The 17375-nt window shown below is 40.7% G+C and overlaps 1 protein-coding gene across 1 annotated transcript in view; it reads right to left on the bottom strand.

Annotated features, from left to right (window-relative positions):
- The window catches only part of fnbp1b (formin binding protein 1b), a gene marked incomplete at its 3' end in the record, with an annotated part of 62147 nt that extends 50351 nt beyond the window's left edge, over positions 1-11796 (bottom strand). The window contains exon 1 of the mRNA XM_080046343.1: positions 11532-11796. Within this exon, the coding sequence (XP_079902469.1) occupies positions 11532-11555 (24 nt within the window). The 5' untranslated portion in view covers positions 11556-11796. The remainder of the gene's footprint in view (positions 1-11531) is intronic.
- Positions 11797-17375: the final 5579 nt, after the last annotated feature.

Below are 17375 nucleotides of genomic sequence, written 5' to 3'. Positions count from 1 at the left end.
TTCACAAGGGCTGGGCGGGTGCTCCTCTTTGGGTTCTTCCTTTTCCACATTCAAAGACCGAACACTGTCCAGGAAAACGTAAAACTCACTTCTCCTGCGCAACATGGTCGCAGCCATGAGACAACAAGGTAACCAAAAAAAAAAAGGAGCCGAAAATGATGTTAATCCATGTCAAAAGAGTCAAGTAATATTTATTTTTAAAAAACTCTTTCAAAATAGTCCCGGTCAAGTGGTAATAGATTTTTAGATCCTTAGTGTAATAATGCAAAGATTGAATCCAAACATATATCCTGGGAATGCCTGAACCGAGAGCAGATTCAGCGATCGAAGCACACTGAATACCGGCAGAACAAGAAAGAACAAGAGAAATGTTGTCACCAGCACTGGACTTGATTAAATTAAGCTGTTATTAATCTGATTAGCAAAGCTCCCCTTTAACTACCTGAACCCACCAATGGGACGCCGTTTTTCAGTGGATTAGGCCCAGTAGGCCAGCAAACACACATTAGCCTTTGTTCTGGCTGAGCTGTTTTTGTACTTTTTGGAAGAATAAAGCTCTTTAACACTTATGTAACACAAACACATTATTCAGAATTAAGGAGAACTCTGATCTTTAGAATATGTGCCATAAGGGGGAACCTCAATGACACTTTAGATACTAAACTTGCCAAGATCATGGCTTTGGTTCAACTTCACAGGAGCTAAGATTTTCCTCAGGGAGCCCTTCTCTTATCCCAGTATCCTTCCTGTGTTTGCAGACATCAAAATGGCCGACAATTCGACTTTAATATCTAAGTTGATGAAGTTAAGTTTTCAAACCTATGCTAATTATGCCAAATATTAGGTTAGAATGCATAGATTTCATATTGGTTGAATGGGTTTCAGTTCATTTAGAAACAATAGTATTTTTCATAAGTAAAACTCCAGCATCAGTATACGTATCTTGGTCACAATTCTTTAAAAAACAAATCTACAGGATTCGTATATCAAGATTGTCTGTTTATGATATGTGTTAATGTATAAAAAAATATATATATCCGCCAATATCTCATTAGCAATATCAGTTCATTCTTCCATGTTCTTGTTGTCCAGTGGGTAAACATTTACACATGGCATGAAGCGTGTTAAGGGGCAAAAGCAGTGAGTTAACAGTGACTTCCTGTAAATGACACCCCTGCCCAGCTGTCCACTCATAGTATGGATGCTATACATGGTTCAGGTGAATCTCTGGTTTGGCACTTAAACTATGTACTGCCATGACATGTCTCACGCAGACCTTTTTCTGCTCCATTAACGACCCATGATCTCAACATAATAACTACATGTTGTATTGCAGTGGGTGAAAATATCACCTTTAAGATTACTATACTTCCTTGCCAATATGTGTCAGTCTTTAAACTTAATCATACTGTAGCTACTGTGGATCTTACGAAATAAAAAAAGCCACAGCATATAATTAAGTGTGCTGGCAAATATGACGGGAGCAAATGAGAGACTAGATTCAACATATTGGTTTTACACTTAGACCAGACCATAAGTCTATCTCACAGTTTCAGTTCATAAATAGATCTGTGTGACGTGCTGTCCTTTTGGCCGTTCTGCTCCTCACTTACTACAGCGACATGTCACTAACTTCAGATGAGGAAGAGTCAGATATCCCCCTTGAAGATCAAATCATACCGCAGTCCGTAGCACCCCATACGGCTATATGCCAAGTGCCAACCATATTTCAGTTATCTAGACTCAGACCACTTGAATGGTATGGTATAGCTATATGATATAAGCGTGGATATATTAGCTAACATTGCTAGCTGAGTTGTCATTTAAAGCCTGAGCATTGTATTTTTGACTGGACTGGTCTGCTGATGCAATTGTAGATAGACATACAGTACGTACATATAGCTGCTGTGGTTGATGGTTCTCCTTTTTTTGTATTAAGAATCAGCAGTGTATTGGACATGCACTCACTCACATTAACCGAAAAATAATGAACTCCAAATAAAATGATTTAGTAGTATAAGAAAACTCTTGACACCACAGATGGTAAGAAGGTAAGAGGCTCTAGAGATGGGAGATATTATGTGGCATCTCCTACATCTCCTCCTCTTACACACCACACGCAGAGTTTGCTGTCTGAGCAACCATAAGCTGCTTTTGTTCCATTAGATTAAAAGCCAACTAGCACAACCTGCTAACAGCCCACAAGGACTATGACAATGCAGATTCATTCTGCGGTTTTCAAACAACAGAGGGTTTTATGCTGATGCTAGAATATTTACAGTTCCTTTTAAAAGGAGGTAAAAGGGGGGCCTCAGAGGACTTGAGATACATAAGTGCTTTCAATGTATCATGACAATGAGCTGAAATCTCAGTGTGGTGGGTTTCTTGCTGCCTGGCATCGCTAACAGTCTTTCAGGCTTATTCTGTAAATTGTGTGGCAGCACTTTCACTCCGCCCTGTCATGTCTCATCTCAGGAAATGAGTAAAGATGGCAGCGCCTCAAAGAATGCCTGACATGGCAAGCTGCTTGTTCATCCTGTGAAGACTAGGATCTCTCAGTGGGTTTAATACACTTCTTGTATGCGTGACAGTAGCACCCTGGTGTTTTCTGCACTAATGTGCAATATACTGAAGGGAAATAACGACCCAGGGAGGCATGGCATCTTATTAAGTTTGTGAAAAAATATGTCTTTGTCATTGAATGAAGCCAGAACACTCTAGAATAAGGGATGGATACAATTTCAAATGACATATACAGCCAAAAATATTCACCAGAATGCTTTATGACCCCCTCCATCCTTTCTCTCTGGCAATGTGTACTTAAATCAATGTCCACATGCCCCACATACTGCCCTATAATAATAAATAACTCCTAAATGAATCATGATATTTCATCTGAAGCATAAAATGGTTTTAATACAGCTTCCTTCAGATTTGAGATCAGTAACAGACCACAAACAATGATGCACCATCTTGCCAGGAGCACTCCTTAAGCCCACACACAGCCAAATTGTGGTTAATTATTTCACAGCCCTTAAACCACCACTGGTATCGCAAACAAGCTTTATTTTGCAGAAACAAACATGATTGTGTTGTGTTCATTAGCATTGGTTTCACAAAGGCAATTACATGAGAGGGAAAAGCCAATGGGTCAGCGAGATAAAAGCACACAGAGAAGAAAAGAACAACAGAGCTAATGAGAAAAAAGGAGAAGAAGAAGAAAAAAAAGAACAATGCAGGAGTGGGAGTTGGAGTTAAAGCTGGACCAATTTCTATCCGTTTGAATTCAAGCAGATGGAGACAAATGTGTGGTACCTGCATGGCTGCAGTAGCCCGTTTTCATCATGGCTTTGAATCATTAAACTTTAAGCAGTCATAAAGTAACGGCTTAAAAGGTGTGTGTGTGTGTGTGTGTGTGTGTGTGTGTGTGTGTGTGTGTGTGTGTGTGTGTGTGTGTGTGTGTGTGTGTGTGTGTGTGTGTGTGTGTGTGTGTGTGTGTGTGTGTGTGTCTGTGTGTGTGTGTGTGTGTGTGTGCCGCATCTGGTTTTCCTTAGAAATAAAAAAAAATTGAGAACTGAGATAAGAGAGCCAATAAAACATACACTATGCAGTTGACGTGTGTGCATGCTAGCAATGCTTGCTGTAGCGAACACTTCTGCCGTCAAATCCATCTGCTTCTTGGGGCTAATAAAAACAGACTTGGCATGCACTCCTGAGGTGAAATCTGCACCAATGCATACTGATGTTTCTTGTAAATTGTTGTGTACACGAAGCTATTAACATATTCCAAAATCAAGGAATATTTCTTATCTTCAAAATTGCATGACCAAATCTCTCTTTTTCCCATTAGGAGACTATGTGCCTGCTGCTAAAATATGTGTGGGGGATAGCTGGACACTGTAATCTTTTTTCTTTCTATACACATGCTATCACTACTTGTTTATGAGCTCCATAGTTTGGCCTACAACAACTCAACGAGGCACACTTAGGCTTAAAAGCGTTTGCATTTTAAATGGATATGTACAGTAAGTAGCAGAGAGAAGTGATTGAAGCCCTATGTTGCCCATCCTTCACCTTGTGTAGTCGTAAAAAAAAAACAGAAAACGGTGCAGCAATCCCTCTGTGCCAGTGTTGTTCTATTGACGGAATCTAAATGCTCCCACAGCCCGAAGAACAAATGTGTGTATAGTGCAATATAGCAGTAATTAGGAGAACATGGAGTGGTGCTATGAGGCTCAGGTGACAATATATGTCAGCGCTCATGTGACCGAGACCCTAAAGCAGTACAATTCCCACTGTCCACGGCAGTGATTAGAGGCTGACTTTACAAATAACAGAAGAGGCGGCGACAAAAGATTAGAGGCCATAGCAGTCTGTGGTGGGAAGGACTGAGTCACTTCTTCTCGGACACAATGACAAAACACTGTAGCCCCCGACCTCTGTTGTTCGGTTCCAAGGAAGCGACAACATTTGCGGTCAGAAAACACCACGGGAAGGACATCAATTCATCTTTGGAAGTATAACACTTTAAAATTTTGTGGAGGAGTCAGAGTTTCCTTGAAGCCAAGGAAATATTTTCTAATATTTTGTTTTGTCTGACCAACACTCTGAAACCTGAAGATATTGGATTTTTTAAAATGTTAAGATAAGAAATCGCATTCAATTCACAAACTGAAGAAGTTGTCAAATGATTGCTATTTTTTAACGGCATTAAGCATTTATATATAGTCAGTGTCCACCTGATATGCACCTGTTGGAAGACGAAGAATAAGTACTGTTGTAGAATAAATAACTAAATACATCTTCACCTCATCACTTGATATTGTGGAAAGACTTGAGGCAGTGGTGCATGATGCCATCTTTGGTAAATAGCTTATTTTCCTTGAAGGACACACTATAGGCTAACATTTGTAAAGTCCCATCCCTGCACCAAGCCTTGTTCGTAGGATAGTATTTCCAGCCAAATTGAAAAGCAAGAGGGAGCATTTAATAGGGATGAGCCCGAATCCGAATATGTATTCGGATAAGCACGGATAATGAGTTAGATACGGATACGGATAATTTCCGAATAGTCCCGTTATTATTCGGGGATTTTTTTTTAAATATTATGCGCCTAATTGACGCAGCGCGTTCCGCCTCAATGACACAACAGGTAGAATTACACTAACAGCTGTTCTGCGGTGGACATGAGAGGACCGGGCGCGTCCCGTGGCCCGCGGTCTCTCTCTTTTTATCCACTGATAAACGCAGCGCGTTCGCCCTTTCCCTTGAATAGAGGGTTCTACCGATCGCATTTGCTGCCGTTTTTATGTGAGTTTCCTCGTAACCCGGCCGCTGCCGTGGCGGAGAAGAGACGAACCGATGGAATATGCTGCACCCCGAGTCACCGTCAGCCCTTCCCCGATGTATTTACATTTACTAGGCCTACTGCTTAAACTCTTTCAAACACCACAACGTTTCCATCAAACTGATGCTTAGGACCTGTTCTTTTTCAGCTGTCAATCAATGCGTATACGGCTAGGCCTACTTCAGGACCTATACAATAAAATCGGAAACTGCAAACTTGACTCATTAAAATCACATGTGGCTTTGTGGAAAGGCTAACATATTATTTAGGGTTTATGAGATTGGTATGTTGATAAATATTGTTCCTAAATCTTAGTTTAGTAAAACAAAAGTAAAAAAAGAGGGAGGGGGAGAGATAGAGATAAAAAAATAATCATGAAATACAGCTGTATTTCCCCCAGTTAAAGGGATACCTTAATTAAGTTAACACTGGCCCAAAGTAAAACACTGGCCCTCATTTACTAACAGTGAGTAGCCTATGCACAGATTTGGGCTGTTATTTATCAATATTTTCGTTCCCTGAATTTCTTCGTATTCTGACAACAAAGAAGAGAGAGAGAGAGATGAAAAGGTAGAAATATATCTGACTTTTTGACTTATATGTCAACATTACATCAATGTGATGCTTTGAAGGGACAACAATTGCATTGACAATGAATATTAGTTTAGAAAATCAATTTAGGTGTTACTTCCTTTAATGTAGGCTAATGTAAAAGAAACTTCCGGTATACGCCACGCCCACTTCTTGTTGTGTATCCGGATACAGATACAGATACAGATAATTTTGTTGGTTGAACAGATACAGATACAGATACAGATAATGACGTCTCCGCACACCCCTAGCATTTAAGGATATCCAAACAAAGTGTCAAATCTGCATGTGCTACATGCTTGAATGTGTTTGAATACCCCCCTGTTGTCCTCCTTCCTTTCTGCTCCTGACACCATGGGGTGCAGCCTAGGCCCTATACAGTTCAGATGTGGATCCATTCATCACTAGTTTAACTGTCTAAGAAGGTTCAAAGAAAGAGGTGAAGAGTGAATTGGCTGGGGGTGGTATCACTGAGTCAGCAGGTGGGTGGCGATGAGTGTAAGATTTAATGAGGGGGATGGGGGTTGAAGAGGGGTGTCATGGGTAGTCTGTCTCTGACCTCCCCTGGGTCCAGCACAGTGACAGCAGAGAAACAAACTAGCTCAAGTTTCAATCCCTGGAAGTGCTCTGGATGTCAAGTCAACAGGCTGGACCCAAGGGGAGGCCAAGGTCTAAACATGAGACACAACAACAAGTAAACAGAGACGGAATCTCAGTCTAACCCTGGGTTCACACACCAAAAGTGTCAAATAGGCCTATAGCGCTGCCAGCCACCTCTAGCAGTCGCTGGCAGGGGGCAGGACATTCAAGCAGCGCTGCAGACATCATGCTCGGATGATGAATAGTCTAGCAAGTTTTTATTAGAGCTATAGGGAACCAGAGATGATCAAATACCTGTAAAATACATGGTTTTTCCACATATTCACTGCATATTACATAGTAGGAAAACGGGCCTTGGCTGACTGTACTTTTCTTTGTCAGGGTAACACCACGCTGCTTTTGGAAGTTTCAAAATGAGAGATGAGACCTAATGTGCACTGCTGTGAATGCATGACTGAAATCCGCAAAAAAAACAGACGTTGAGTATTCGACTGAACTTTTGAAAGTGTGTGAGCCCCTCTGGAAAAGTCTGGAGCACTGCTTAACGGCATCAGAGAAAAAAACAAGAGACTTTTAAAAAGGGCCTCCCCAGACAATAGCCACTTTTACGTCTCAATGACAATAAGAGCGATCGCAAACAGATAGGCATGTGCATAGAATGATAAAATACCAGACACACAATAGAGCATTCCTTTGTCCAGGCAAGATGACAACAGACATATACAGGTCTAGACGGACGCATATTTGACAAAGTAACGCACCGATTGAACTATGCTACAGGCAAAACTAACCCTAACCCTAAAGCCAATGCTGAGGACCCCTGTGCAATTCAACTCACCTTAAGCTGCTGCTCTTTGAGAAGAGTTTCAACCTTGTCCATGTTGCCTCATCAATAAATGAGTTGACAGGAGAATATGCTCATACACCCTACAGACTGGGAGAATATTTAACCGACTCCTGAGTGCAACTGAGAGAAAAGTAGCTTAGATCCAGTTCCCAAATTAACCACACCAGAGAAGTGAAACATTCAAGGTTTCTCATAGTCGAAATCCCTTTGTTCGAAGTAGAGACCAGAGGACGAGATTACATTTTTTGTCTTCATTTAAGCTACATTGTATGCTGTTATTAAGTCTGTGAATGACGTGTGTGTGCGGTGTTCAATGTTGCAATGCAAGATAACTTTAGCCTGGCTAGTGGCACCTCTGCTGCTTAGAGTGCCAGTGTGTCTAGCAATGACACCTATGGCCCCAAGAGGAAATACGTGTGAAATGCTGCGGTCTCACTTTTCTTGCAAACCATTCTACAAGCACAGCAAACTTGATTTAGACGGGTTATTGAGAGTGTAACGCCTCTATAGATACTTAAACCATGGTTGTTTATAATTTTTTTCTGACCCTTGTTTCACTGAAAAACTAGTCTAGTTTCTTCACATTTTGACTTCCCTCTTCCTTGGTTGCGTTTAAATTTGTATACTTGTGGTGTCTTAACTGTGCCTGCATGTCATTCTGATACATGAATTTAATTCTATCTTTTCACAAATAGAAAAACTACTTAGAATTTCTTAAACATTTGATTTTAACAATACCATCTCATCTTCCAGTACATTTCATTACTCGGCACATCTCAAAAAATATAGTACGGTTTAATGCTAGTGAACCCTGTCTGGTTTCAATATGTCGGTGCACACCGCTGGACTCTTCTCTGCAGCACACAAGTCTTTCTAAGAAAACAATGCTTGTCTACCACTTCTGTTGGTATCTCGTCGGTAATTTTACAAGGACATGGGGCCAGTGATGGTCATAATTTTCATGGCGGCAAACATTCCCGGAGCCTGTCTTTACGGCAAAGAAGACTATAATCAGTTGGGTGATGTTGCACCAAAGGCATTCGACATTTCGTCTAGTCTGACCAACTGAGTGTACGTACTGTATGCTTGATGACTAACAAAGCCTAAAGGATAGACATTCAAACCTATAACCTGCCCAACATTGACAGTGCAGCTCTGCTTCTATACCAGTAATGGGGGAATATACTACAGCAAAGGCCTGTTTCTTACACACTACCTCACCAGAGAACATTCGTGTTGGTGAGCGGTTGAGAAATCGTGCACGACTGTGACTTCACTTCCTGAAATCATCGTTTTCTTTCCTGTTCTGTTCTGAGCGACAGGATGAGAGCATGATAATCGAGTGCAGCGCGTGAGGGGCCTCATCCTTCCTCCTTCATCTTTTTTGCCTTAATAATCTCTTAGAGAGAGAGAGAAATCGTGGCTACAGAAAAATCAGTTTGATGACCAAATATGGGATCTTCTCCTTAAAAATAACAAGAGTGGAAGCCAAAATTTTGGATGTTTACTTGTATTTTAATTTGATTAATCAGATATGTTTTAATAATCAGGTCAATGAATCGATTTGTTGAGGAGCATAAAATTTAAGAAAGTAATTTAATGCAAAAAATTCAAAAAATGTCCGCCCTTCAAATGTGAGAATTTGCCTTTTTATCTCTGATTATCTTTTGTACTGTTAAAATGACCGACTTAAGAAGACATCACCTTGGACTCTGGACAAAATGAACAACTTTTCACTATTTTTTGGCATTGCATAGCCATAGACGAAATGGATGTTATTAAGAAACTAACTGTCGGATTAATAGATGATGACAATAATCTAGTTGCAGGCCCTTCAACAAACTAAATGGGACTCGTAGCCAAACCCACAACATCCTGCCCTTGCTCTATATAAATGTGCGTCTGCTGCTATAGCAACAGCGCTGGTGTTATAATGTTTGTTTCACTGTTTGATCTGGTTTGGGACAAGAAAATAAAGCTGTGTGCAGTCACCGTTGACAACAGCAGCCACCTGTAGAGCATTGCTGTGCTCTTGTCTGCCGCCACAATGCAGGGGCCAAGATTAAAGGAGCAAGTGTCTGGATTCCATTCAGACCGCTATGGGGGGGGGGGGGGGGGGCGAGCATCTGGTTGTAATACATGATTCTCTGCAAAAAACTCAGTCTCTGTTTAAGCAAGGGTTGAAATGTTTTCCAAGCTTATATGGTAGACGTGAAAACCTGTAGAATATACCTTCAGGCTTTGTATGTCTATCAGCAGTATTTGTTGGTCAAACGAGTAGTAAGTTATGTAAAAATAGACTTACATCACTGGGAAAATGCAAAGAATGTGGAGAACTGCTGGTTTTCAGCGTGAACTTTGGACCAGGTAAATTACTGGAGAATTTGGGGGGGGGAGTGCCGTCCCTCTCCCTTTTTTCTCAGAAAAGGAAAACACATCCCAGATTTAACTATCTCCAGACCACTTTGCTGTTGTCAGAGAGGGAGAGACAAAATCATAATATTGACTTTGGCATACAGTTTGATCAGAGGAAAGGGGAAAAAGGTGCCCCACACTGAAGGAATTGTTATCAGGTGGTGTTGAGAAGAACCATTGGCCTATAACTCCAAATTGAGCCAAGAGTGATCACTTTAAACAAACAATTCACGTCAATAAAAGTTGTTGTCATACACTGACATTACAACGGGGTGCAAAGTGAGTTTAAGTCAATACAATGTGACCCTTCTTCGCAGGTTCAAATGCCAACTCCAAGTAGTAACTTGCACCAAGCATACACTGGTGCATGTTTGACAAATAAGCACACATGAAAACATACCAAACCATTCAAGCTAAATGTAGAAGGAATCGTGTAACAACAGGCCAGAGACACTGTCTGCCAGGCAATTTGTCAGCGCACACACAGACAGCGGACATGACAGCTTCTTGCACCGGATCATTTCCACAACAAAATGACAACACGAGCCGCTCAAACAAAACTCTTGACAACTGGAATTACACTCCTCACCGCAACTGCTTATTATCAAGTCGTAAAAAAATGCCTCGACACAGTCCTGTAATCTCCCTTATGCCCATGGTGTCATTTACAAAGCATTGCCCTTAATGTGTGGGTATCTTGTGTGTCTGAATATGTGTAACCAGTTTGTAAGAGGTTCGGCTATTCTTAAAAGTGAGTTTAATTGGGATGAGAAGTGACATCATTGCAAAGGAATTTATAGTAGTAAGGTCACTGGGCTTCTCCTTTGTCTTCTTTTGTTGCTCACAAGGAATGATGAAGCAAATCAAACACTAGAAAGATGTGGGGTATTCCTAGTCACCCTGATTTTGAGACAATAGTGAAACCTTAGGGGTTCTGGTTACTCAGTGAAATAAAATGCGATTTGACTAGAAATAACCAATCAAAATAATATCCCTTTGTGTTTGCAAATAGTAGCAACATATACAAAAAAGTGTGCATAAAATTAATAATTTAAAAAAAAGGTAGTTATTTCATTATTTGTTGTTTGGGTGCAATAACCATTCCAGCAGTGTGTTTCATTGAACAGTAGCCTATTGTTAGCAGATCAATATTAGAGAAGTTAACCTCATCATACTTCCTCTAGCCAACTGTTACGTGATGCTTCAGCCTGTAAATGGCAGCCTGCTTGTTACACATTTACAAATGAATAAAGATACAAATAAACATGTAGCCTAACAAAGCAAAAACAAAACATTGCACCGTGGACGTAGAGCCTTAACAGCTGGGCATACAGCTATGTAATAATGTGAGGGGGTGTGTGCAAAGCGTGGTGTTGAAATGCTGAAAAATGTCAACTAAAATGGATGGTTGTGTTAGCCAGCTCGGGTTTTTTCACGGTTGCACTCCTATGCCAGCTCGCTACATCACGTCAAACTGATATGGAAACGAAATGTAGCAAAAAATATGACATAAGCGTCAGTAATTAGCTACAAATTAGCCTTCTCGCGTCACAGAGGCTCAGCAGCAGCAGCAGCCGCAAAGCAGTGCATACTTTAACGTCGTTTAAGCGGCAAACATGTTGTGTATGATAGTGGGCCACTGGCGCACGTTCGCTTTATGTGAGAAACCGTTAGGTCCGAGCTCACGCGCTCATTAAAAAAACACACGGTACAAGTGCACTGGAGACTCACCCATAGCTCGGCCCCCCAGCTCATGGTTTCAGTACGATGTCCTCGGAATAATCCACAACTCGTCTGTGTTTTCAGCGCACACACAGTGGCAGGCAGTCGTGATGTTTTCGCCTTTGCGGTTGCTCGGACTGTCAACGAACCGTAGAAAGAAAAGGGCGCCTCCTATACTGATATTTTTTTAATATTCGCCTTTATATATATGTTATTATTTTAACGTCTCATCCTGTCTAATACAAGATGGCCAAGAGCTGCAGCATAATCTTCAAACAGGATAGTCTCGCTATATGCAGCGCGCGCGGGTACCCGCTCTCGACCCAATGTGACAGCTGCTCCTGCGCGCGCACAGGCGAACGAGCGAGGGAGAGAGAGAGAAAGAGGGAGAGAGAGAGAGAAAGGTTGGTGGGGGGTGTCCCTGCAGCGGTGTCCAACAAAGTCTTTACAAATATCGGTGCTCGCTCACGTTTGAGCTGATGAGAAGGCTTGATTTGAAATGAAGTGAATGCTATGAAGGAAAAATGGAGGTTTGAAAGGAGGTGGGGGGTCGAGGGGTTCAACAAAGGTCACCACTCATGGCAGATGTTTCATTGAATACCCCCTGCAGGGCTTAATACTAGGCTAACCTCTGGCCAACCAACCCGTCTTCTTCTTTCTTCTCTTTCTTTCTTTGTCTCTCTTCTAAGACCCTAAACCATGCGTGCCAGTTTGACAACACCCTACATTTACTTAACTCTTGCCCCAACAGCAGCCACAAGCTTCTGCCTATACTTTGCACACACAGGATGTTACGTTGACTGGCAGAGTTTGAGAAACTTTGACACACCAAGAATCAGAAGACACAAGTGGAGCAATCAAAAATCATCTTGATCATATTTATATCCTGATTTAGTGATTTTGTTATGAAAGCTTTAAGTATCAAGTTCAGAATACATTTGTAGCCTACATCTCTCTTTATTCCTCGTGTGGACTGTAGATTTGGTCTGGAGAATAAACAAAAGCGGATGTTGTCTATATTTACTGGATGTTGTGTAAACTATTTTGCAGTGCGTTACAGGTGTCTTAGTCTGTTAATGGTGTTTGTGCAACAGTCTCCACCTTTTCTCTTGAAAATTAGATTTCCGACTCAACGACTCTTTCCAAGAAGTATGAAGGAAAAGGAAATGACGCGTTCAATAGTGTCAAGCAAGGTTTATTATAGACAGTGATGCCGGTAACGCGTTACTTAGTACTGAGGTATCTGGTGGGGTTTATCACAAAATAAACTGCCTGACCTACAGCTCATTCAGACATACATAATTCAGCATATCAGCAATTATCATTATCATGTTCCTCATGATAATGATAACTGCCATCATTCATGCGAATTAGTTTAATAATCAAGCCTCTGCAGTATTACTATAACAACACTGCCACCTAGTGGTTGGAATTGAACAACAGAGTGAGACCACTGGGGTGAACGAAAAACTAGGCCTTTCTCAGTGAGGGCCTATTGAAGCCTCTGTAATATATGGACCGTTCTCACAGCACACATTTTTACTTGTTTAACACGGGTGTAATAAATAACATTAATTAGCTATGTCGTTATTCTAGCTCCAGGTGTGTCCGGGGAGTTTGCCTGGCTTAATTAGACACTGTAATTAGTTGCACCTGTACTTTTGCTACAGTGACATCAAGTGAAAGCGTCTGTTGTTAAAAACATCAAAAAGGACATAGGGAACAAAATAGATACCATCTTAGATTTTTTTCTTGGTTATGCTTATAAATAAAAGGGGTTGAAACATACTAGTATCTGATATTATTTTGGAATATTTTAAGGTATCCCCCACAACTTGCTATCACAATGAACATATTTAAGTGTTATTAAAGTCACATTTTTGTTGTGCAGGGATTTCAAACCACTGTACTTACAGTTCCACTACGACACAATAAAAACTTGACTGGGTAACGAGTTTAAAAAAAGGTTGACAGTTTCGGATACCATATTGTTCTACTATACTTAAATAAGTCTGGATTCCATTTAGCCTGTTTATCTTTGATGAACTACCTAGCTACAGTATCTGCTCTGGAGATAGCAGAGGCAAAGAAAACAAAACAATATGATGTAACTGTTGGGCTTACTGCAGTGAGAGCATCTGGAGTGCACATGCCGGTGCATGCAATACAAAACAAAACAAGAGTAGTGTATTTTGGATTAGCAGGTTTATTTGTCCATATAATTGAATATTTTACCATTTTCCTACCTCTTAATTGTTCCAGATTTAGATTATAGGCATGTTTCGTAATTTTCTTAAACAAATATTACTGGAATAAAGCAACAACAAACATTTAGCAGAATTAGAAACCATCTTTGTTGTCTAGTAAAAGTCCATGTATTAAAATACTAGTCAATCCATTTTATAGTCACTGCAGTTTCCAAGCAACTCTTTTTGTTATTTTAATACGTGGTTTACTGAGATTGTGTGTTTAGTTTCACCTACAGGGGGCGCCAAAGGTCTATCACTGTAAATGCCATCCACCAATCTGCAAATAACAAACTACTGAAATCTTTTTCTTTTTTCCCCCCTGGCACGACTTAAAAAGGAGAGCGAGTGATGAGGTACTTTACATTGCATCAACAGCTTTCCCCTCCTGCTTGTGATTTACCAGATGAGATCACAGGAGTCTCCGCTTTTCCTCTGATCCAACAACACACCAGCAGATGGTGATCAGTTGACACTTTAGCCTCCTCATTCATTCAAGTGCACAGGTCTGATCAAAAAACAACAACTCCCAATTCAACATCCTCCTTTGGCACCAAGTGTTCTCATACCATCGACGTTAGTGAATCCTTTTGTGTTTCGGGTTGATGTTTAGCTTGAACGATTGATGGCCTGCACTGATGTCCAATAACAACATACTCTCTGTTTCTCATCCTCAAAGGTTTAACGGTATAGGTTCCAACATGGACATTGAAGGTTGCAGGGAACTCTGAACTAGATTTTTAAACTATCCAGATGGAGGAGTTTGAATCAAAAGCCTGGATGCAACCCCAACCTCTCAATCTATCATACAATGTCTGGTTCCCCCCCCCCCCCCCCCCCCCCCCAGACAGTGGCCAGGTTTTCCAATTTCCACTGTACCCTCACTGCTGACTCTCACCTTTGTTGCTACATGGGATTTCCAAAGTTTGAAGCATATCAGGGCTTGGATGCAGAGCTGTTCCTGTTTCAACTCCCTAAATTCATCATGTGGCTTAAATGCTCCCCAAGTTCGATAGTAAATCTTCGGTCTACAGAGCAAAGCAGGAAAAACAAACGATTTATGCTAATTGAAACGAGCATGTATATCCTAATTTCGGAAACTTTCCCTGAATAGCTTGCTTTTACACTTTGCCAAGCTGTCAGTTTTTTGCTGGTAGTAGATTTGTTTAAAATAAGCAGAAGTTATTCAGCAGCTTGCATGTAGTTGGAAAGTAAGAAGAAGAGGAAACAGCAACTTGGATCAGATTTTCTCCAAATTTATATTTGTATATATTTGTGGTGACATGGGTGGATGCCACATCACAACACATTAATATGATTTGTTTGAACCCTCGAACCTTTATTGCCCCTTTTTTCTGTGATTTTCTAAAATTCACATATAAATGTATACAGAACAAATGGGTGCATTGTTCCCCTTAACTCCCAACCACAAGACACAAACAGGCTGAAGTGCAAAAATACCACAACCACCGTATAGTGAAAACACACCCATGTGTCTAACCATAGGACAAACACACTTACGCAAACAATACAAGGCTTTGTTAGAAATCAGTTTACGGTATATTTGCCTGAGTTTTCTCCTTTTCCCACATATCATATCTTATGACACTTGAGTTACAAGGCACAAAGTATGTGAGACATTATCATCTCTTAAGCCTAATATATATTATGTACAGTATATATGCATTTTTGGGCACTGACTGCACTGGATATCAGTTAAATCATTGTGTGAAACTGTGTTGTTTTCCTAAACAAAGCATTTTTACTGTGGCTTTACCCTCTTCAGTCAAGCAAAAGGGAGGTTGTATTTTATTTCTGACAATGCATTGTGGTACTAAAAGCATTTCCCAAAAGCCTTGTGTCCGGAGACCAATCTAATATGGTCTGAGCCAGAAATAAAAGAGACGACATTGCAAGGTACAATTGTCTCTTTGTCCCCACTCTGGTCAACCACCTCCTGAAGCGACTCCAAATGAGAAGGCTGTCTAATATGACCAAACATTGTTTTTTATAGCAGCACGTAGCACTGCACATCATCTTCCTACACCCTGCAGCTATCCCAAAGCTTATTCAATCGTCTTTAGACAGCAGAGCACAACACAAGCCATTAACATTTGTTTTATTCAACAGTAAACACTTTAGCCAGATGAAAACGTAGACGATAGCTAGTTTCTAAGAATTTGTTGCACACAAAAGGTGAAATCCCAGATTGGAAAAAGAAAAAGATTACCCAAGAGACTGTGGGTGAAAAGTCATCAAAGGCATTTACTCTTGGAAGAGTGAATGGGCCTTAACTAAAGAACTACTTTAGATAATGGGGAGCAAACAGGAGCCATTTCATATTATTCTATGCAGATATCTGTACACTTTGTAGGCTACCAACATTACTGAGTAGACTGGCTCCGCCCGCCTACCTACTTCAGCTCAAATTTCATTTTCCCTTCTGTACAAATTAAATTAAGTACGATGGTCTGGTTGGACCAGGCTAATTACTGAGTGTTACAGGACAACAAATATTGACGCAGTGGGTTGTGCTTAACACTTCAAACACCCTAGGCTCCAGTTTGTTGACTTGAACTCCACCTCAGGCACCATCTTGCCATACTACTTTAAAGGCTTCCCAACTTTGTGTTGACCTTTGCCTTATAGAGGACAGTCTGTGCCTTGTTGTTTTGACAGGTCTGTCTCCTCTTGCGATCGATGCAACTTGAGCTCAACTCAGAGCTGTGGCCATAAAGATTTCGGGGAAGGAAGTTATTGTATGAAATGTGGACCAAGTTATGCCATTAAAGTTTTAACGATCCACTACTGCAACCCTTTAGGTTGAATAAAAACACCATGATATGTGGTCATCCTGCAGTACCAGGGAGTACTGCAAGGATATTGCACAAGCTGCTCAATTTAATAGACCACACTACACATCCCTTACAAAACTCTGGTCGTAACAGCAGATTGATTCAGTTCTGTATGCTAGAAATAGGACCGGAACCTTAGGTAATTCTTGCCCACATCGATAGTCATTTACATTTTACGTTATCTATCTATCTATCTATCTATCTATCTATCTATCTATCTATCTATCTATCTATCTATCCATCCATCCAGATACTGAATTTTATAATTTGCTTCCGTGTCAAAATACTACCCGTCTTGCTGTGCGAACGGATGCCAAGTTTAGAGCCATCCAATGATAAGGAGCAGTGCACATATCAAATTGAGCTTGATCCTAATCTTCTAACTCATGTCAAGTAGAGCTCTTTGACATAGCTGAAGCCTCACAGTCAAGGCTACTGGGCAGTGAAGAGATTATTGCCAAGGATTGGATTATCACTGCTAATCCAATTACACGTATTGCTCTTGTAATCTGCTGACAAACGCGTGTCATTTTAAGTGAATCCGGATAGGCCTATTATAACAGGCTGGAAAATAAACTTACTTATACTCAAATATCCTAAAAAAAAGTAGTTCTGATAGTGGAAAAAATTACTATAAAATGAAGATGCACCTCAGAGTGTCACAGGAAGTCCTTCAACCAAGTTGCTTTTCTAGTTTTTGTCAGTCTAGACATTTTAGTATAGGCTAATGTAGGCTACACATTAATACGACT

The sequence above is a fragment of the Ammodytes marinus genome (assembly GCF_949987685.1).
Source record: "Ammodytes marinus genome assembly, chromosome: 18".
Taxonomy (NCBI): Eukaryota; Metazoa; Chordata; class Actinopteri; order Uranoscopiformes; family Ammodytidae; genus Ammodytes; species Ammodytes marinus.
Note: the sequence above shows the minus strand (reverse complement) of the source record. Positions and strands in the feature narration are given on the sequence as shown.